Source organism: Narcine bancroftii, chromosome 2, assembly GCF_036971445.1.
Source record: "Narcine bancroftii isolate sNarBan1 chromosome 2, sNarBan1.hap1, whole genome shotgun sequence".
In the NCBI taxonomy this organism is placed as follows: domain Eukaryota; kingdom Metazoa; phylum Chordata; class Chondrichthyes; order Torpediniformes; family Narcinidae; genus Narcine; species Narcine bancroftii.
The window spans coordinates 47603736-47626188 of NC_091470.1; the positions used below are offsets into that span (position 1 = coordinate 47603736).

General features: G+C 41.6%; 2 protein-coding genes across 2 annotated transcripts in view; one reads left to right on the top strand and one right to left on the bottom strand.

Annotated features, from left to right (window-relative positions):
- LOC138753499 (uncharacterized) overlaps positions 1–5424 on the top strand; it is a 54144-nt gene extending 48720 nt beyond the window's left edge. Inside the window, exon 6 of the mRNA XM_069916586.1 lies at positions 706–5424. Coding sequence (XP_069772687.1) covers positions 706–843 — 138 coding nt within the window. The 3' untranslated portion in view covers positions 844–5424. The remainder of the gene's footprint in view (positions 1–705) is intronic.
- Positions 5425–6193: 769 nt separating this feature from the next.
- Positions 6194–22453, bottom strand: part of LOC138752866 (uncharacterized) — a 71733-nt gene continuing 55473 nt past the window's right edge. The window contains exon 3 of the mRNA XM_069915484.1: positions 6194–9032. Within this exon, the coding sequence (XP_069771585.1) occupies positions 8192–9032 (841 nt within the window). The 3' untranslated portion in view covers positions 6194–8191. The remainder of the gene's footprint in view (positions 9033–22453) is intronic.

Below are 22453 nucleotides of genomic sequence, written 5' to 3' on the forward strand. Positions count from 1 at the left end.
TTTATTTACAATATTGTTAATTAATTCTTCACTCTTTATTTTGGGGGGGAGGGTTGGACTAATTTTAAATTAGATGATTAATGTTGTGTTATAATTATTGGGGGGGTTAATTTGTGTAGTTTAATGATGTAGTATTCTAATTTTTATTATCTTATTTTTTATTATTTCTTTAAATGTAATTTTTATTTTATTCATGTCATAAAATTTTAAATAAAGTTTTTAAAAAAAAGAGTGGGGAGGGAGTACAATTGTCGATCATGTCGAGTGAATATTTTTTACACACACAAACTCTGCACTTGTTTTTCATCTCGAACACAATGGTTCAGAATCTACTTTCTCATAGCATTGAGCATTGCACATTTTTTCAGTTTATTTATCGTCTATCAGTGTAATATTTTACTTATAAAGTTGTTGCGCATTAAGCTTTTCTGTAGGCTGTACATTCTTGTCTATGCCCGTCGTATGTTAATAAGGTGGTTTTTCTCAGAAGGAGGGATAAAATTTCTTACTAAAAAATAATTTGGTGATTTTAATTTTAGGAAGAGGGAATAGGTGTTCATTTAAATAATTCAACCCGTTTGAAGTATGAATTGCCAAATCGAATCAAGGTTCAAGTTCAAATTTTGTTAAAGCCAATGTTTTGGAAATGTACTTTGTAAAGCCTCAGGTAAAAATCCCAACAGGTTTTGTGCTGTTTGCTTACAGATCTCCGTAACGCCTTCCCAAAGAGCTAGCCATGGTTTCAGTCATCATCTGGAGACAGTGTTTATGCAATGGATGCAGATGAATGGGTGTCGAGGCCGAGAAGCCCCAAGGATCAAAAGGCATTCATGGTTTACATGAAATTCTTTTAACCTTATGTTTATTTTCCAGTTCAATTTTATTTCAAATGTTTTAAAATTTTTAACTTTTCTAATTGACCATTTCAATGTAAAATTTGGAATTGTAGCATGCTTTGATGCAAACAGACTATCTATAATTGTATTTAATTATTTTAAAACAATGTAATTCTCAAGTTGAGGGTGATGTTACCCTGCAGTTCTAAAAGGTACAGAGTATATTTGCCTGTTCCTGAAGGGCACTTCTGATAGCAGGTAATTGTCAACCCCCTCCCCCCCACCAACCTACATTCAAATAATTTTTGTACATTAATGGTGTAAGCATCTGTGCATGTGTGTGTGTAAAATATACATGTGCTTAAAGTGATCACAAGCTATGTACACTATTGTGGCTGGAGGAGAAATTCCTGGCAATCATTAGGTCAGATCTCTCAGGGATGATGTACAGCAATGCAGCAGAGATGATGGACAATGGCTATATAGGCCATTCCTGTGTTATGAACATCCAACAGACACCCCTACTTATGAATGAACTCTCATAATGTGTAGATGTTATATATCATCAAATTTTTGTTTCTCATATCCCACATCCATTGTCATTGATGAATTCTTGTCTTTCCTCATGCAAAGTGTTTAAAATATCCATTCTTTCAGCATGAGTATACATTTGCCTTTATCCTTTCAGGTTCCAGCAATGTCCTCCCACAGATAATCAGGCCAAATGAAGCCCCACCTCTGACTCTATGGAGTACAGATCATTTGTTCCTTTCCAGGATGAAAACATTTGGGTTTGCATCAGTGCTGCTCTAATAATGCCTTCACTGTAGCCTGTCAGCTATCTTAGGAGCAAAAAATAGGCTATTCACCCCATCGAGTCTGCCTTGCCATTTACTCATGAGCAAATCCATTTTCGCCCCTATTGCCCAGCCTTCTCCCCATAACCTTTGATGCCCTGGCTAATCAAGAACCTATTAATCTCTGCCTTAAATACACCCAATAACTTGGCCTTCAGCCACCCGTGGCAACAAATTCCAGATTTACCACCCTCTGACTGAAGAAATTCCTCCGCATCTCTATTCTAAATGGATACCCTTCAATCCTGACGTTTTTCTTTCCAGATTGTTAATTCCCATAGTGAGATGATGCATCTGAATTACACTTTGCACAGGGCAAGCAATTATGCAAGGATTGTGATTTGCAATCAAACTTGTTTACAAATGAGGATGGTGCTGGGCACTGCTTTTGACTTGACGTTTACATGTGTATGGGCAGTAAAATTTGGATTGATTGTTGTTTCCTTCAGTTACTGATTGAACATCTTTGTTTTTAAATATTTAATCTTTAATGTAGCCTCTATTTAATCAAAATTACTTTTTCATCTTGTGAGGCAGGAGTAACTGTAATTTTCACACAGTGAAAATTCCTGGTATTTAGTTTTCCATTATTATTTAAAATTTGTTAGAATGTTGCAGTCATATGATCGTGCACATAAAGGTGGGCCATTGTGATTTACAAAAGACAGACGGATGGATAAAAGCTGCCTTGAATCTGTGATGATAATGGTCAAATATATACCTGCTTTAAAAAAAACCTAAACCTTCCCTATCTCGTAAACCGTTTTTTTTCATCCACATGCCTGTCTCAAGACTCTTAAATGCCCATATTGTTCCAGCCTCTACCACCACCCCTGACAATGCATTCCAGACACTCACAACTCTGTGTAAAAACTAAAACTTGTCCCTATTGTCTCGTCCAGACTCTCCACCCTTCACTCTGTACCGATGTAGAGATGGGGAAAAGGTGCTGTCTACTTTATCTATGCCTCTCATAATCCACATCTCATCCTTCTAAGCTCCAAAGAGAAAAGCCCTAGTTCAACTAACCTTGCCTCATAAGACACATTTTCCATTCCAGACAGCATCCTGGTAAATCTCCTCTGCATACTGTCCATAGCTTCCACATTTTTCCTGTAACAAGAACTGACCATAATATTCTAGGTGTAGTGATACTAGCAATTTGTAGAGCTGCAAAATTACCTCAGGACTCCTGAACTCAACCTCACGATTTATGAAGCCCAGCATACCATAGACCTTCTTAACTGTCCTATCAACCTGTGCAGCAAGCTTGCAAGATCTATAGATTTGGACCCAAAGATACCCCTATTCTTCCACACTGTTAAGTGTCCTAGCATTAACCATACTCTTCCTTCAAATTTGACCGAACAAAATACATCACCTCACACTTATCTGAAATGAACTCCATTTGCCACATACGCCCAACTCTGCATCCTGTCTATATCCTGTGGTACTCTATGACAGGCTTCAACTCTTTCCATAACACTTCTAACTTTCATACCATCTGCAAACTTACTGGCCCATTCCTCTACTTCTTCATCCAAGTCATTTATAAAAATCACAAAGAACAGGAATCTCAAAACAGATCCCCACGGAACTATGCTCATCACTGACCTCGAGGCAGAATAGTTGGTTTTATATTAGCTGATTGATGGCAAGTGTCCAGATTGGGTAAAAAGTACTTTGCTCTTGGTGATAAAGTGGTGGTGGAAATGGAGATTGAGGTAAGGAATCATACATCATGTACCAAATAAAACCTGTGATTTTTGTACCTTTCATGCCGAGTCCCTTGATGGCCCTCAGAGCATCATTGCATTTTAACATTGCCAAATAGCTATTATAACAGGAAAAAGTAAATATTCAAATTTTCATCCATTTTTTTTGAAGGGGGTCAAATGTGGGCATTGCAGAGGAAGCAAGTATTTATTTTCCCATGTCTAATTGCTGGTGAGGTGAGGTGTGAGCTTCTTGATAAAGACCATGAGTTTGATAGTTACTGTTGGAATAGCCTAGGTAAATAACTGCCATGTGTTGAGTAGATGGTACACCATGCAGACACAGCTCAATTGTGTTAGACTTGATGATCACTGAGGAGATGGATAGATGACAAGTGTTTGCTTTATTTTGGATAGTGTTGAATGATATTGGAACTGAACTCAGAGGCAAGTAGAGAGTTTTCCATCATGCTTCTCATGTATGCTTTGTAAATGGTAAAACTGTATTTCTAATCAATACCCTACTAATTGCAGGTGATGACAATGCTATTGAAGCTCAGGTTTGATTAACAAGGCTCTGTCCCATTAGAAATGGGCATCATTTGCATTTTGTCTTGTGACTATGGATAGATTGTAAGTTCCTTAAAAATTGAAGTAATGTTACTTTTTGCAGTGGGAAAATATCCATATTTCTGATATAATGATGAAAGAAACATGGTAGATACAGCAGTTGAGGATAGTTGATTCCTATGGATCACCTGAAGTCATATGGTTGGAATGATTGACTATAGCATAACTACCACCAACTTCTTTGAGATAGGACTTTAATCAATTGTCTATTTTCACTGCCCCTTAATTGACTTTTTTCTCCCAGAACACCTACTTTAGGTAAATGTAACAAACCTGGCAGTTTTCTACCTAGATGGAGAAGCTCATTTTGTAATTGTCCTAGAAAAACTGGAAGTAGATCCAACAAGTTCTCACTGAAGATGGGATGTTGTCGGATTCCATGGATATTTCCAACAAGCAGATGTTATAAATCATCATGGGGCTGAAGGGTCTGTGCTGTTCTTTTATTAATGAGAATGGTGTGGACTTGCTTCATATAGGCAATGGTGAAAAAGTGTTGGCTCCAAAATATCCAACTCTCAGCCACTATTAGTGGACAGTCAGTTTAGCAAAACTGTTAAACTAGAACTGTATAATAGTGTACAGTCATCTTGCAAGAGTTGTGGGGGCCATTGTGGGTTTCCACTTGTCCTAAACAAAGCAGTTTTGCAAATATCTATACTAGCTGTTAATTCAAATTTAATTTTACTCAGCCCACATTTTGTGTTCAAGGTTGCCTGTTTATATTCCTATCAGTCAGATGTTAAACTGTATCATTTCCAATATCTAGTTCATTGTGCACTTTGTAGCCTGTGGTCCTGGGCTATTTTACATAGCCACATTTCATTGCAAGTGTAGGCTCGTTTGTGGATGGTTGCAGTGCTGGATTTCAGCATAAGCTAAACAAGCTACATCTTAGGGCCTCACAAATATTTTAATGTATATTCAAACTATTTCAAAAATCTCATTTAACTATTATTTCCAGGCTATTCTATAATCTATGCTAGAGATCAAGCCAACCATGTGATAAATATGTAATCAGTAAATACATTCATTTGAAAATAATTTGGTATCGTAATTTTTTAACAAGGGGCGTGCAAGCTTTATGTAGCTTAGCGTCTCACTGGATGGTTGTGATACAGTGAATTCAAATTCTATTGCATTCAGAAGTGAATGTTGCTCCTTACTAAGTGTGTTAAAAGTTGGTAAAGGATGCTTTCACCTCTTTTCTATTCCTATTGAAAATTTTTGAATTACAATTTAGAGTTAATTAAACTTTATTTTAAAAGTGGAAAAATAGACAAATGGTCTATTTGCAAGAGTAGCAAATGGAGAGGGCACTTTGAAAATTTGAAGTCATTCAAAATTGTTAATTTTGTTTTTAAAAAATAAAAAGCCTATTAAGCATGTTTGAGAAAATTCATTTCTTTTACACTATTGTCTTAACAGTGCTGGAACAAGTGGTAACCAAAACCATACCAATGCAGACAAGCTGGAATTTAAGTTGCATGAGTCCTTTTCCTTTTAAATTTTATTTTGAAATATATCTAAGTACATTAGGGCACCACATTTAGCATTGCAATTGGTGCAATACTATTTGTTAAGGACTTGGTACTTTTTTTCTGTCTGTATGGGTTTCCTCCCTCCCCCTTTCAAAGACATACTAGGATTGTAGCTTAATTAGTGTGGGGGGGGGGGTGGCCAGAAGGGCTGCTTTCCATGCTGTCCCACTAACTAACAGAAGCTGTCAATTGAATCAAAGCATTGTGCATTAATTTCAAAAAATGACTTAAAAGAATCTGAAAATTTATGGTGAACGGACAGAGAGTATCCCAAAAGGTCAGTAGCATAGACTGTTTTTAGTACCACAGGGAAGTCAAAAAGTTGACCTTTCCCAAGGATGCATTGTCATAACTCCTACAGACTTCCTTTCAATATTGAGATTTCAAAATGATATTGTAAAATATACTGTTACAGATTAGACACATTAGCTTTCACCTCTATTAATACATTTAAGACAAAATTTACATCCTTGGTAGCTTTGGGTTTAAAGATTGATTTTTTTTTTTAAATGCACAGCTGAATTTCAAGTCCAAAACAATATTTTTTAAAATGTTGAAACCAATGGGGGCATGGAGTAACTAATGAACTTACAGACATTAATGACAATGTAACCTGGAATAAAATTTGTTTATAGAGTTCAGTTGTTACAAAATATACTCTTCCAGTGAGTTGAACCAAAGTTAGGATGTTCATACAGAAACCACATGCTATGCAAAAATAAAACTTCCACATATTGGAATTGGAAATTTCTTGTATCTGACTTTACAATGAACTTGGCAGGAAAATATTTTCTAGTGCTAACCTACAGATTCACAAGGGTTGATTTACAATTAACAACCAGAACATAAACTCAAGCTCCAAATTTCAAGTCCAGTCCCAGAATGGCTAGTCATGCATTTTGAAATAGAATTGGGGGTAGGGGAGACAAAGATAAAACTTTCTTGCCTCCCCAATTAAAGAATTAATAATTTTGCAAAGTACAAAATTAATTTTCTATGGACAAGATGAAATGTCTTTAATGCTGCCTGAACTGATGTCCCATAACATTTTCATTTAGATACACAAATACTTAGTGTTCAAATGTTCTACCTAATGAATTGGCAGGGTAGAAAGAGAAATAAATCTGCTACTACTAATCTGTACAATGTAAAAACAGCAAGCTTCTGGAAATGCTAAAGGGCAAACTTGTTATCATTCACATGTTTCGACAATATCATTAAATATTATCTTTCTCCCAGTTATTTGTTCGAGTTTTGAAGTGAGACCAAATCATGTATTTATGTTTATATTGATGGTACAGAAGATTAAAAAAACAGTTTAAACCCCATAAAAGACCAATAGAAATGTCCCTCTTTAAATTATGGTGTGATCATTTTTTAAGCCCCATTTCATGTACAAATTAAATTTTGTGAGCCTAATTACTTTCCTCGCCCATCACAAACTTGACAAATGAAGTTTATATTAATCTCTGTCTTCGTTTTCATGTAGCTTTTCATTCTCATGAGCATTCTTCTGTATTTGTGTACAGAATAGCTTTGAATCATTTATTTTAAGAAATAGGATTTTTTTTAAAAAAAAAACGCAATATATTTGTTTACAGGCCAGAATATATAGTCATCCCTTTAAACATCCATCTCTGGCTTAGCTGAGGTTTTTAGATGAATGCACTCGACTTAGACCAACAACTGAGACATTTGCTTAATTTTAATTTATTTTGAACTGTTTGCCATAATGCTATGTTTCCTGCAATTGTCGAACAAAATATAAATTTGATTTCAACTGAACATTTATGGAGAAAAGTTACATTGCTCTGGATAAATTAATGACCTTCATTCATGAATATTCTAAAATTAAAAATCCAAAGCTTTGTTATCTTCTCCTGTACAGCATAGTTTTCTTTAACAAGACTTTATTGTTAGATGTTGGGAGAGGTAGTGTAAGCCAAATCCAACAGTAAAGCATATCACTCTAAATAAAGACCAAACAATATACATACAATACTGAGATTTTGAGTATAAAATTCTAAAAAAATAAATAGCTTAAATGTCCTATAAAATATTCCTGTAACCTTTTGATAAAAGATACCTTTGTTGGTACAAGAATACCTTGTACAAAAAAAACCTTCAGGGAAATTAAACTGTGTTGATTGCACAGAATAAATCTGCTCATCAAAAGGACTTCAGAATATTAGTTCCTCCAACATTGACAGAAGACTGTCAGGTGCGCAGAAGCAATACATTTAGTTTTTATTTAAAATTTTGTTGATTGAATTAATATTCTGTCTTGCAAAAACACATTCATTTCACAAAAACAATCTTATCCCAGAAAAATAACCCAAGTGGCTATGGCCACATTTCTGGATTACAAGTCAGAAGTTGTCAATAGCAACATACAGTTCATTTTCCAAGATCCATGATAATTGTGTAGTTGTTCCCTGTATTCTTTTGTTAAGGTTTTTGATGTTTGGTTAAAATAGTTTAAGTTGAGTTATTCACACTTAAGATAAAGACTGAATTGTAGATGGTGGCTTTTTCCAATCAATTTTGGTACAGAAAACCATTGAAATAATTAGGAAGACAAGCACCTAAACTCTGAACCATCCAATTATAAATTAAGATCCTACAAGAATCTCCATGATGTGGTCCAGATCACTCATGTCTACTCGGCAGATTTGAATTGCATTCACTGATGTTGAATTGCATAACTGAAAAGGTTTGGGGACATCATCCAAAATGGCTGGTGGTGATCTAACAGACGTTGATGGAAGCAAACACAAATCTGAATCGTACATGGATGTGTCAATGTCTTCAAATATGTCATCGAATGCAAGATCTGTTAGATAACTTGTTGAATTATTGATTTCAAAAGAGCCAAATACAGTTTCCACAGGCCTAGTTTCTTGGGGCCTGTCTTCAAAAGGTAAGTGTACATTTACATCACCCTCGCCTATAGGTGATGGACAAGGAGATGGACTGATGTCCTCCATGAAATCCAAGTCTTTGAGGATGGATGAAATGGCAGATGACATGTCATTATCTGAAACCAGCACCAAAGAATTCTCAATCTGGTTTTCTGAAAAATCTGAAGAGACATTCAAATCTGGAGGGGAATTTAGCACAGAGGATCCAGTTAATTCAATACTTCCCCGACATGGTGTATGTGTGTCTGGAATTGGATTTGACCCATTGCAACTGCTAGATCCTTCATGATTACTCTCTTGTCTCATTTCCTCCTGAATTTGTCTTACAGTATTTGCAATGAGAACAGAACGATGCAAGTTTGGTTCGACCAACATTCTACAGGTCTGTAATTTGATGAGGCACATGTTAAGTACTAATTGTCTCTGCAAGGTGTAGGGCAGCCCTGAGTTAGAATCAAAGGCACCAGGAACACCAGCCATATTTTCTTCGTAATCACTTAGCTTGCGCTTCAGTCCTTTAGCCAACATGAATCTGGGAGTAAAGAGGAGAGGGAGGAAATAAAAAAAGAAAATTTTAATATTTATTTTGTCACTAAATCTTAGTTAACAAGACCAAATCACTTCACATTTAATTACTTTACAGTGCTGAAGGAAAATTGACACCAGTATTGTACTCATTTGACATTTAAATAAATTGAACAAGTAAAGCACCTTTGGGAAAACTGGAATTCAACCTAATCCTAATGCAGTCACCCACCAAACTAAAATGAAAATAAATTCTGCAGAAATGTGTTTAAATGCTATATATTTCCAGAACAAAATTTATTCCAAGTACCAATATTTTCTATTTAATCATCATATGAGAATTGCTTTAGGCTATAAAACCTTATTTTAAATCTATTAATTTTTCTCTACTATAAACAGGGAGGAAAAAATGGAACACATTTAATGTTGAATCTCACAACACCTATACTATAGCCAACATTATTTCTATCAAAAGTACCTCACATGTTACTAGTTTAATGTGGAGGTAAACAAGTCTTTACATTTTTAAATTTAGACATACAACATGCCCATGAGCCCGTGCCACCCAATTAACCTACACCCCCAGTACATTTTTTTTTGAAGGGTGGGAGGAAACCAGAGCCCCTGGGGAAAACCCACACAGACACGTGGAGAACATACAAGCACCTTACAGACAGCACAGGATTCGAACCCCGGCCCTGATCACTGCCGCTGTAACAGCACTACGCGTGCCGCCCGTTATTTTCTCGGATTAATTTTGCAAGTTTAGGCATCAATGACGGACCACATTTACACCTTAAATCTTATAACTTTTAAAAAAATTGTATGGCCCTCACACAGCTGAATCACAAGTTGACTTGCTGATTCTCTTTGCCACTTTCTGATGTTATAACCAGTTTTAATTTATTTCCTATACTACTATGCCAACCATTCCTGGAGCATTATTTATGTTTTAAAAAAACTTCAGAGACGGTCAGCAATCAGGGCAAATACAGTATCCATCAAATCACGACGGGCTCAAGCCCAAAACATTGGTTTTGTATCTATCTTTGCTATAAAGTACACTATTTAAGTTTTACCAGAATTGTTTTTATTTCAATCATGGTCCGGCATCTCCTGTGGTCCCAGCAGCACGTTTAAATCTGCCACCGTTAGTACAAACTCTTAACAGACAGTGCAGGATTCAAACCTGGGTCCCAATTGCTGGCGCTGTAAAGATGACACATTAACCACTTCGCTAACCAGGATTTGATTAGTTTTATATTTGATCCTTTTAGCTCAGAAAACGGGTCTGATCGAAGCACCTACCGCACCTTTGACAGTAATTTTCTGTGTATTTTCTATGGTCCAGCAATGGCCAGGTCCCAAAGTTTCCAGATTAAAGAGGTTCAACCTGTAATAGTGAAAACATCAAAATGCTGGAGGAACTTAGCCAGTCTTTTCAGCATTTGTAGGAGGCAAAGATATATTGTTGACATCAGGCCTGAGCCCTTCCTCAAGGAATAAGCAGAATAAGTCACAAGCAGGAAATCTCAGAATTCAAACAATGGGGAGGAATAGAATCCAACAAAGGATGTTAATTGGAAATGATAAGGGGCGGCTAAGAATTTATCATGTTTGTGCGTGAATGGAGAGACAGGGAAAGGCAATGGTAAAGAATTCAGGGCCCAAAAGAGTCCAAGTGAAACAACATTTCACTCATGAATCTGCAGAGGTTATCTACTGCATCTGGTGCTCCTGTTGAGGTCTCCTCTACATTAAAGAGACCAGATGCAGACTGGGTCATGGCTTCGTTGAACACCTCGGCTCTAACCGCTGCAATAGCTTGGATCTCCCAACGGCCATCCATTTTAATTTTCCATCCCATTCCCTTGCTGACTTGTCTGTCCATGATCTTGTGCACTGCCAGACTGAGACCACCCATAAATTGAAGGAACAACACCTCATCTTCTGACTGGGCACCCTCCAACCAGATAACATTAACAGAGACTTCTCTGGCTTTTGTTAAAACCCTTCTTCCCCATCGCCTTTCCCTGTCTCTGTATTCCATCTCCTTTCACACAAACATAATAAATTAACACCTTTTTTTAGTCTGGATTCCTCCCCGTTGTTGAATTCTGAGACTTTGAGATTTCCTGCTTCTGACTTGCTCTGCTTAGTCCTTGAGGAAGGGCTCAGACCTGGAAAGTTGATAATATCTCCTAAAGACTGGTTGAGTTCCTGCAGCATCTTGGTGTGTTTTTAACTACAATCACAGCATCTACAGACTTTTGTGTTTCACCGACTATAATAGTGAGAACATTTGAAACATATTTCAGGCAACAAAAAGAGAACAAGCTATGATGTTCCCAGTAATTTACTCATTTTAGTTCCAGGACATGATATTGCCCAGAAATTAATGGGCAGGAAAAGGTCAACCATTCCAATAATGAAGGTTAAAGATGAATTAATCTTTTCACTTGAAATTTCCAGGATATGGCAAAATACAATAAATGGACAAGTCCACACTCAATGTCCCTGCTGTCCTACCAGAATTCAACAGCCATTAGCCCATACTCATCTGGATTAAATTTCATCTGCCACTGCTCCTCCCAACTTCCCAGCTGATCAATATCCTGATGTTTATTTGACTATCCTCTTTGCTAGGCAAATCTCCATTTTTTTTGTTGTCTTTCTAATCATACCCCCCTACATTTCTATGTAACAAACACTGGTACCAAATGGATGTTATATGCAAACTCTTCCAATCAGTTTGGATCAACCAAAGGTTTCACTGGGAGTGTGTGCCATAGTGCACAAGTTTGTTGTGTGAAGTCACTACACATCATTCCCATTTTCAAGTAAAGCTTGTTAGTATTGGGACTATTCAACTCCAATTCAGTTAAGAGAGTTCATTGCTTTAGGTAGCTGTCTACAAAAGAAAGTGTTCTAACCACTAAGATGAACAGCAGCTAGCTGAAACAACAATTTAAATGAGCAATCTACATGCAAATTGCATTCAAAATTGTGTTGGGTTCTCCAAATTCAATTTTTGCCAACTTTCCAGTTAAATGAATTTGTGTGTCACTGAATGAAAAGTAATTCCTGAGCCAATGCAATTGTGTAACATCATTTCTTTTTGCCCTAACATTGCTGATTTGTTGAGAGTATGTATAAATAAAAGTTTTATTCACACAAGTTAACAATAAAATAATTTAAATTAGTAAACAACCTATATGTAAACAAAGTTTTAAAATGCAATGCTGAAGCATTTATTGGATTCAGCATCCACATCAGTTTCCTAGATAGATGAAGATATAAAATGTTACCCAATATCACCCATGCATTTGTAGATATAAAAATTAAATAGCTTGAGATCCCCAAACAAGTACAGTTAAATCAGACTCACCATGATGATTAACGTTGCTTGGGGGACCTGACAAGTTCTGAAAAATGAGCTGGCTTCCAGCAGACGGATTTTGTTTTACAAAATCAATTGACATTGAATGCAATTTGCTCTTTAAATTATTCAAATCATGTACAGTATTTTGGTTGCTTCTGGGTGAACAGAGCTAGAAGTGAACAGAAACCCTGGGAATGACCCAAAATTAATACCACTTTTTTTCTTTAAGAAATGGAGTTCATTCAATTTCCTTCTAATATAACATTTAAACATAATTTTTCAAATTAAGCTATTACATACATAACTGCAACTCAAGAGCTATGAAAAAAAGTTTAAGCCTCATTTCCCCTTCTCCATTTGTCAACTGTTTTATAGAAGCATTGTTTTCCCACCTTGCAATCTGTAACTACCATCAAGTTTTAAATTGTATAAGGTCTCTGCTCTCAGACAGCTCCAAGAAAAGTGCAGAAAACAAAACAAAGGACTCTACATCACTTTTGTTGACCTCACCAAAGCCTTCGACACCGTGAGCAGGAATGGGCTTTGGCAAATACTAGAGCGCATCGGATGCCCCCCAAAGTTCCTCAACATGGTTATCCAACTGCACGAAAACCAACAAGGTCGGGTCAGATACAGCAATGAGCTCTCTGAACCCTTCTCCATTAACAATGGCGTGAAGCAAGGCTGCGTTCTCGCACCAACCCTCTTTTCAATCTTCTTCAGCATGATGCTGAACCAAGCCATGAAAGACCTCAACAATGAAGACGCTGTTTACATCCGGTACCGCACGAATGGCAGTCTCTTCAATCTGAGGCACCTGCAAGATCACACCAAGACACAAGAGAAACTTGTCCATGAACTACTCTTTGCAGACGATGCCGCTTTAGTTGCCCATTCAGAGCCAGCTCTTCAGCGCTTGACATCCTGTTTTGCGGAAACTGCCAAAATGTTTGGCCTGGAAGTCAGCCTGAAGAAAACAGAGGTCCTCCATCAGCCAGCTCCCCACCATGACTACCAGCCCCCCCACATCTCAATCGGGCACACAAAACTCAAAACGGTCAACCAGTTTACCTATCTCGGCTGCACCATTTCATCAGATGCAAGGATCGACAACGAGATAGACAACAGACTCGCCAAGGCAAATAGCGCCTTTGGAAGACTACACAAGAGTCTGGAAAAACAACCAACTGAAAAACCTCACAAAGATAAGCGTATACAGAGGCGTTGTCATACCCACACTCCTGTTCGGCTCCGAATCATGGGTCCTCTACCGGCATCACCTACAGCTCCTAGAACACTTCCACCAGCGTTGTCTCCGCTCCATCCTCAACATTCATTGGAGCGCTTTCATCCCTCACGTCGAAGTACTCGAGATGGCAGAGGTCGACAGCATCGAGTCCAAGCTGCTGAAGATCCAGCTGCGCTGGGTGGGTCACGTCTCCAGAATGGAGGACCTTCGCCTTCCCAAGATTGTGTTATATGGCGAGCTCTCCACTGGCCACCGTGACAGAGGTGCACCAAAGAAAAGGTACAAGGACTGCCTAAAGAAATCTCTTGGTGCCTGCCACATTGACCACCGCCAGTGGGCTGATATCGCCTCAAACCGTGCATCTTGGTGCCTCACAGTTCGGCGGTCAGCAACCTCCTTTGAAGAAGACCGCAGAGCCCACCTCACTGACAAAAGACAAAGGAGGAAAAACCCAACACCCAACCCCAACCAACCAATTTTCTCTTGCAAATGTGTCTGCCTGTCCCGCATTGGACTTGTCAGCCACAAACGAGCCTGCAGCTGACGTGGACTTTTACCCTCTCCATAAATCTTCGTCCGCGAAGCCAAGCCAAAGAAAGAAAGAAGGTTTGCTCAATATTTTTGAGCATTTCCTCTGTATAACATTTAAGAACAAGATTTTGTTACAATTTCTGGCAAATCTGCAGATTTAAAACAAAGGGTAGCACACTTAGTGTAGTGGTTGGTGCAATGACAGCTCCAGCGACTCGGGTCAAATGCACCACTATCTGTAAAGAGTTTGTACATTCTCCACGTGTCCACGTGAGTTTTCTCCAGGTGTTCCTGTTTCCTTCCACATTCCAAACACTTATGGGGTTAGCAAATTAATTGGTCACATGGGTATATTTAGGCAGCACGGCTCATGAGCCATGTGGTGCACCTCCAAATTAAAAATAATAAGTTGTAGCGGCAGCTACACTACTACTGAAAGAACACAACCAGACGGGTTGAGCTCAGTGAGCAGAACTGATTTATTGCAGGCTCCTGGGCTGGACTTATACTCCCAGCCCAGACCTGGCTGTGAACCGGGGGGGGGGGGGGGGCCGGCCGCTGATATCACCACGTGGTCACCCAGCGCAGGCTTTGGAGCCCTGTGCTGAGAAGGGGATGGTACCATTTTGGCCGGCTGCCCCACCACGTGGATTACAAGCGGGGTCAGTTCGTCTGCCTAGTGGTGTGCCGCCACACAGCCCCCTCCCCCCCAGAACCAGCACCAATGTCCTTTATAGCTGGGCGGCCTTGCTTCTTGGGCTAGGCCGCAATCACTGGTTCGGTGGGGTCAAGGTGCGCTGGCTTCAGCCTGTCCACTGTAAACAGTTCCCGCCTGCCCGCCGATGTCCAGCGTGAACGTAGACCCTGAACGCTGGACAACCTTGTACGGCCCTTTGTAAGGTCTCTGCAGAGGTGCCGCCGGTGGGCCCCGGTGAATAAAAATGAACTCTGCGGAAAGGAGTTGGCTGGGGACGTGAGATGGCCATGTGCTGTGTCTGGGCAGTGGTGGGGGTGCGAAGGAGTCCAAGGGGGCCTGGAGGTGGGGAAGCAGCTTTTGCAGCGACCGCTGGGGATTATGAGGCGCGTTGATGAACTCACCAGGAAGTGCCAGCAGTGCGCCGTAGAACAGCTCAGCTGACGCCTGCAGATCCCCCTTGGGCATGGAGTGGATGCTCAGGAGCACCCAAGGTAGTTCGTCCACCCAGTCGGGACCGGTGAGGTGGCCCATACGTGCTGACTTAAGATGCTTGACCATCCCATTGGCCTGCAGATATTAGGCTGTGGGGTGGTGTAGCTCAATCCCCAACCTGTTGGTGAGCTGTGCCCAGAGCGCAGAGGTGAACTGGGCACCCCAATCGCTGGTGAGGTGATTCGGAACGCCAAACCAGGCGACCCAACTGTGCAACAGTGCTCGGGAGCAGGAGTCCATGGAGACATCCAGCATCGGGATTGCCTTGGGCCAACGAGTGGTGTAGTCCACCACCGTGAACAGGTAACGGTTGCCCCGGGAAACTGGTAAGGGCCCGACTATGTCCACGTGAATGTGGCTAAACCATTCCCAGACGTGCTCAAACTCTTGCACAGGTGCCCTGGTGTGCCTGTGTACCTTGGACATCTGGCAACGGGTGCATGTTCTGGCCCAGCCCACGATCTGCTTCTGCAGCCTGTGCCAGACGAACCGCTCTGCCACCATCCGGACCGTGAACCTGATGGACGGGTGCAAAAGGTCATGGATGTGGTGGAAGACTTGCCTGTGCCACTGCTGGGGAACCACTGGCTGTGGGGTGCCCATGGAGACATTGCACAGGACGGTGCTTCCGCAGGCCTGTGATGGCAGTCCCGAAGGCTCGCGTCTCCTCATCAAACATCTGGACGAGCTGGTCGAAGTCGAGGCGCAGATGGCCAATCGCGGGAGTACATGGGTGACCACATCGTCCTTGTGCCGAATGTCGGTGGTAAACTCCGACACAAAGGAGAGGTGATGCTGCTGGCAGGCTGACCAGGGGTCTTTTGCCATCGCGAGTGCCTGGGTGAGGGGTTTGTGGTCAGTGAAGATGGTAAAAGTCCTCACCTCCAAGAAATAGTGGAAATGCCGCACCACCAGGTACATGCCCAGTAACTCACGGTCAAAAGCGCTATACTTGTGCTCTGGTGAGCAGAGAAGCCGGCTGAAGAATGCCAGCAGCTTCCATTGTCCATTCACCTGCTGCTCCAGAACGGCGCCAACGGCTGTGGCAGAGGCATCGACGGAGAGCACCATATGCAGGTCGGTATGCAGGTGGGCGAGCATGGTAGCCTTCACGAGGGCGTCCTTGGTGGCCTCAAATGAATTTCAGGCCTCTGGAGTCCAGGTGAGCATTTTGTGCTTGGCTGCGATGAGGGCAAATAGCGACTGCATGATGTGCGCAGCTCCCAGGATGAATCGGTTGTAGTAGTTGACTATACCCGCGAACCTCTTGAGATTTTCCAGATGTGGGAACTCCTTGACAGCGGCGACCTTCATAGCGGCGGGCGTAGCTCCCTCGGCCATGATGGTATGGCCCAGGAACTGCATGGACTCTTTCCCAAACTGGCACTTGGCTAGGTTGATGGTGAGGCCAAAGTCGGCCAGCCAGGAGAATAGGGTGCGCAGGTGGGGCTTGTGTTGCGCCTGATCCCTGCTGGCAACGAGGATGTGGTCTAAGAAAAATGAAGACGAAATCCAGGTCCCTGCCCACTGAGTCCATGAGGCGCTGGAAAGTCTGAGCGGCGTTCTTGAGCCTGAATGGCATGCGAAGGAATTCAAACAAGCCAAAGGGGGTGATGATGGCCGTCTTGTGTACGTCCTCAGGGTGCACCAGGATTTGGTGATATCCGCGCACCAAGTCAACCTTGGAGAAAACCCTCGCACCATGCAGGTTGGCCATAAAGGCCTGTATGTGAGGGATGGGGTAACGGTCAGGAACTGTCACCTCGTTGAGCCATCGATAGTCTCCGCAGGGGCGCCAGCCGCCGGAGGCCTTCGGGACCAGGTGGAGCGGCGAGGCCCATGGGCTGTTGGACCGCCGAATGATCCCAGCTCCAACAGATGCGAAAACTCCTCCTTCGCCACCTGGAGCTTGTCAGCCGGGAGCCAGCGTGCCTTGGCGTGAACACCCCATGGCATGGTGAGGCAGCGGAGAACTGTGGCTTGAGGAGGGTCGGAAACTCGTCCAGGATTCGCTGGACCTAGTCTCTGGACGTGCTGATCATGGCCATCTGCGGCTGCACTCTGCGGCAGGCATCAAGGCAAACGGCCAGAAGCCTGTGGGGAAGGAGGAGTTGGCACCCAGGATGGCAGTCGGAAGGGACGAGATGGTGAACCTCCTCGAGAACTTTCGTTGGCCGATCTGGAAGTGGACTGGCTTGTCTCCAAGCATCCGGATCTCTGTTGCATTGGCCTCACGGAGGGGAGGTCCTCGAGGTTGGTTCCTGGACTCAATGGCCGTGGCCAGGATGACGCTGATCTGGGCCCCAGTGTCGATGAGGAACCGCCAGCCGCTGACTGAGTCCCGCAGGTAGAGAAGGCTATCTCCTTGGCCAGCTGCCACAGCCATTGACAGCAGCCGGCCTGCTCGTTTCCCTGGAATGAGGAGGGCTGACGACACTTCTGAGCCTTGGCTCCCCAGCACTGGTGGTAGAAGCAGAGGCCTGGTGCGGATGCCATGCCTCTGGTTATGCTCTTGGTGGTCCCTGCAGGGGCCAGATGCTCTACCACAGCACTAGGGGCGGGCTTGGCGTGGTCATGCCCATGCCTCATAATCTGCTGGACCCCCGAGCCCTCCGGGAATCACTCAAGCCATAGCTTTTGACCCTTCTGAGCGACCTTCCTTGGGTCGGTAAAACTCTCTTGGGCCAGTAACGGTCGGATGTCCTCAGGCAGAGATGGTCGAGGAAAATGCGCTCGAAGAGTGGTCAGTTGGTGTGATCACCCATGAGCGCGAGCATTTTCTCCATCAGGGACCTGTCCCCAAGGCATCGAGGTGCAGCATCCGAGCAGCACACTGGTGCCTGGATAGTCCGAGGGATCCGGTGAGCACTCGCTTGATGGTCTCGTATTTGTCTTCGGCGGGTGGGTGCTGAACAAGGTGCAGCATGTGTTTGGCGGTGGCCTGGTCCAGGGCGGCAACCACATGGTAGAATTTGGTCATGTCCGATTAAATCTGGCAGAGGTGAAACTGAGCCTCCGCGTGGCCGAACCTGGTCTCCAGCTCCTGAACCCAGAAGTCAGGCAGCTTGACGGCTATAGCACGGATCCTAGGTTCGCTCATGTTTGAACCGGTCAGGATCACTAATTGTAGTGGCAGCTACACAACTACTGAAAGAACACTCAACCAGCTCAGTGAGCAGAACTGATTTATTGCAGGCTGCTGGGCTGGACTTATATTCCCAGCCCGGACCTGGCTGAGAACCACGCTGGGGGGGGGGGGGGGCGCTGATATCACCCGGGTGTCACATGGTCCCCCAGCACAGGCTTCTGAGCCTTGTGCTGAGAAGGCGACGAAACCCCCGACGGCACCATTTTGGCCGGCTGCCCTGCTGCGTGGATTACAAGCGTGGCTGGTTCACCTGCCTATTGGTGTGCCACCACAAAGTATGAATTATCCAATAATTATTGAATAATTGACTTTACACATATTTTGATACATTTTATCCACAGGTGATATCAATTTACAAGCACTACAGGTTTTAATCTTGATTAAATAAATCTAATACTAAAAGTTAGTATGAGGTAAGAATGCTTCTGGAATTCCCAAAGAGCCTGGTTGAAAATCTTGCCACCTTTAAATGATTAATAATTATCCTTTGGAAAACCCACTCAGTTGTTTGTGCAATGTAAAACCCAGTCCCAATACTATATCTTATGTTTTGTGTGTTTTCTATTGAAGACACACACAGCACATAGCATTACACATCCATGCCCAACACAGTCAACTCTGCAAAAATCTTCTAATTGGAGAATTTTGCCAAATTTGTGTGACATTTCTCAATTTCTGGAATATTAACATTCATATTTAGGGAATCATACATTTCATGCAATGACCCAGGTTGAATCATAAGGTCTGTCTTATCCTTCCAATGGTTGGATCAACAGCCAGAGGTAGCTGCACCACAGTACAATTGGGAGAGCATGCAGAAGTACCCAGGTACGACATGTCACAAAAGGGGAACAAATCCAATGTGGTCACTTACCATTCTGTCATCCTTTTCTCTGCTGGGTGAAGCTGGGTCATTGACAGGGCTCAGCAAAGGTAAATTGGTTTTTCACAATCCACCCTGGTTATTGTCATGTTAGTTAAAACATTGACAAAATAGAGAGGTAAAATAACAACCTCAGCATTTAAATGAATCTGGCATCTGTTGTATCCTCAGCCCAAGGCAACTTTGGCTGATTCAATAAACTTCCTTCTCCAAAGTGAATATGTTGGTTGATGATTCAATGCTCATTTCTCAACTCCTTAACTCCTCAAATACTTCGTATCAACATGCAGCACAATCTTGAGCTCATACATGGCATAGATGTGATTTGCCCCCTCAATGCCAGGCAATAATCATCTCCAGTAACAGACATTACTATTTCTGCATATTCAATTGCATAACTAACACAGAATCTCCACCATTAATATTCTGGGCATCACAAGAAACTTAATTAGAACCAACCATCATCGGGAGCTTAATTTTTTTTATATATACAGCAAATAAGTCATTCATACTATCAAAGTTGCAATCTTCTTGACAGAAATCTGAAGTATGAAGGCATATCCTCAACATGTTAGGAAAAGTGCATCACCAACAACAAGATCTTCATCATCCTCCAGGTCAAATTTATCTGCTACACTGGTACCTCATCGGTCAGTTCAACAGATGACTCATTTTCACCACACAAGGCCAATCAGATAGGTCCAATAAACGTTGATCATCCCAACAATCCCCAGATCCCATAAAATAATTTTAAAAACACATTCCAAGTAAAATGTATACCTTTTCCTCTATAATTAAAAAAGTATAACAGTGATAAATAGGATGGAATTGCACAATTTACAATAAATTTTAGATACATAATCTTGGATTCAAAACTGGCTTGTCCATTGAAGACAAGATATGATAAAAGGTGTTATTCTGACTGGAGGTCTGTGACCAGTGCTGTTCTGCAGTGGGGATCCATGCTGGGACCCACTTAAGAATGACTATTTATACATGATTTTGGCAAAAACGTAGCTGGGATAATGAACAAGTTTGCAGGTCACACAAAAATTGTTGGTGGTGTAATTAGTGAACAAGACTGTCAAACAATTTCTGTCTGTGGATCAGTTAGAAATAAACGAGGAAAATTGCAGATGGAATTTAATTTGGACAAGTGTGGGGTGCTATGATTGTGAAATCAAATGCAAGAGGAAAATATACAAGTAATGGAAGGACCCTTTGGAGCACTGATGTACGGGGATCTCAGGAAACAAGGTAGCACATGTAGATAAAATGATACAGGTGGTGGACAGCTTTAATTGGTTGGAGAATCAAAAGGTGGCAAGTCATATTGCAGCTATATAAAACTTTGGTGAAGCTGCCCTTGAAGTACTGTGTGCAGTTACAGGAAAAATGATGTAGAGGCTTTAGAAAAGCACAGAAGGAGTCCACCAACAGGTTGCCTGGATTAGAGATTTTTATCTATAGGAAATTAGAGAAACTTATTCACTGAGAAGCAAAGATAGGGCAGATAACCAGAGACTTTTACCAAGGCAGAAATGTCAAATTCTAGAGAGCACATATAAGAGAGTGAGTGGAAAATAAAGATTTACAATTCAGCCCCTCTCCCTCCCCCATATCCATTACAGAGAGCAGTAAATTCATGCAACATGCTGCCAAGGAGATGGTGGAAGCAGACACAATAGAAATATTCAAGAGGTGTTTAAACAGGCAGACCATGCGAAGGCAGATGGGATTAGTTTAAACTTGCATCGTAGCCTATAGATAAACTGGGCTATGCTGTAGTGTCCTATGTTCCACATTACAAGGTTTCCCTTTGAGATGATATACATTTACATTCCCACAGACCTATCAAAATTATAACATGCAATTCCGTCTAGTTGACTGTATACATTTCCCACTTCAGTGATTAATTTAAATTTCTGGTAGCTTGCTGTAAATTAAATTAGACTGAAATTCAAAAGTTCATTTCTGTCTGTGGTCGATATTGTAACTTGGATGAAGCACCTGAACAAGGGAGGTTGATGGACTTTCTGAACACAGACCCTGAACATTATCGCAAACATTTCTGCGCATTTCTCAAAATAATCACAAAACAAAATGGTCAACTTTTAACTACACAGGATAATAATTGTACAAACAATTTGCTGCATGCATAGAAATCAGGGCGACACTTGTTAGATAATTTAAACTACTTGATTTTTACAGGTTGCTTTTTTTGGCTTTCTACATTTACAAATGTACCAGTATCATTTTGTTCAAAACAGCCATTTCCTCAATAGCTCCTGCTTCTTGTGTTTATCAGTCCTTTTGTAATATCCAGACAGGACAATTCCTACTCAGATTACTGTATGCCATCACATCTATAGTGCATACAATAAACAAAGAAGTCTGCCTGGCTGAACCTTTTTAAAGGCAACCCAGAATTTGCCTTTATCTTGCTTGTACTACTATTTCCTTTTGGGTCTCTTCACTCTGTTGTTGCACGATACAACAAAGAGTTTTTTTTTGGTAATAATTGTTGAAAATGTTACACAATAAAAGCTTACCTTGTTCCAAAGTGCTACAATTTTTAATATCCAAATCTCCTGAGTTAGTAGGACAGTGCATTATGAACATTTCAGGTGAAAATGGATGAGACCCCAGTTGGTTTTCAAGATGAGTTTTTGTCTGCGAGCTCGAATTCTCACTCACACAAACTGCCATGCAGCTGTCTTGCTTTTCTCAGACAGCTGACAAACAGCACAATCACAATGACGCACGACACTAAGCTGCCGCCGTGGAAAGGAGTGGAGCTTGAAAATGTGGGTGGAGCTTTGTGGCTTGCAGTAGTGTCCATCCCAGGCTTGGCAAACAGTCAAAGAACAGCCCAAAAAGCACACGGGGCCCCAACTGTGCTATTCCAGAAATGTTGACTAGGTCTCTACTGTCAGCTTACAGCAGTTTGTCAAAACATTATAGAAGGCAATCAATTCAATTCTTGAAAAACTACCAAAATAAAAGAGAACGAGGCAAAGCTACAGGGATTTAACAACTTCATTTG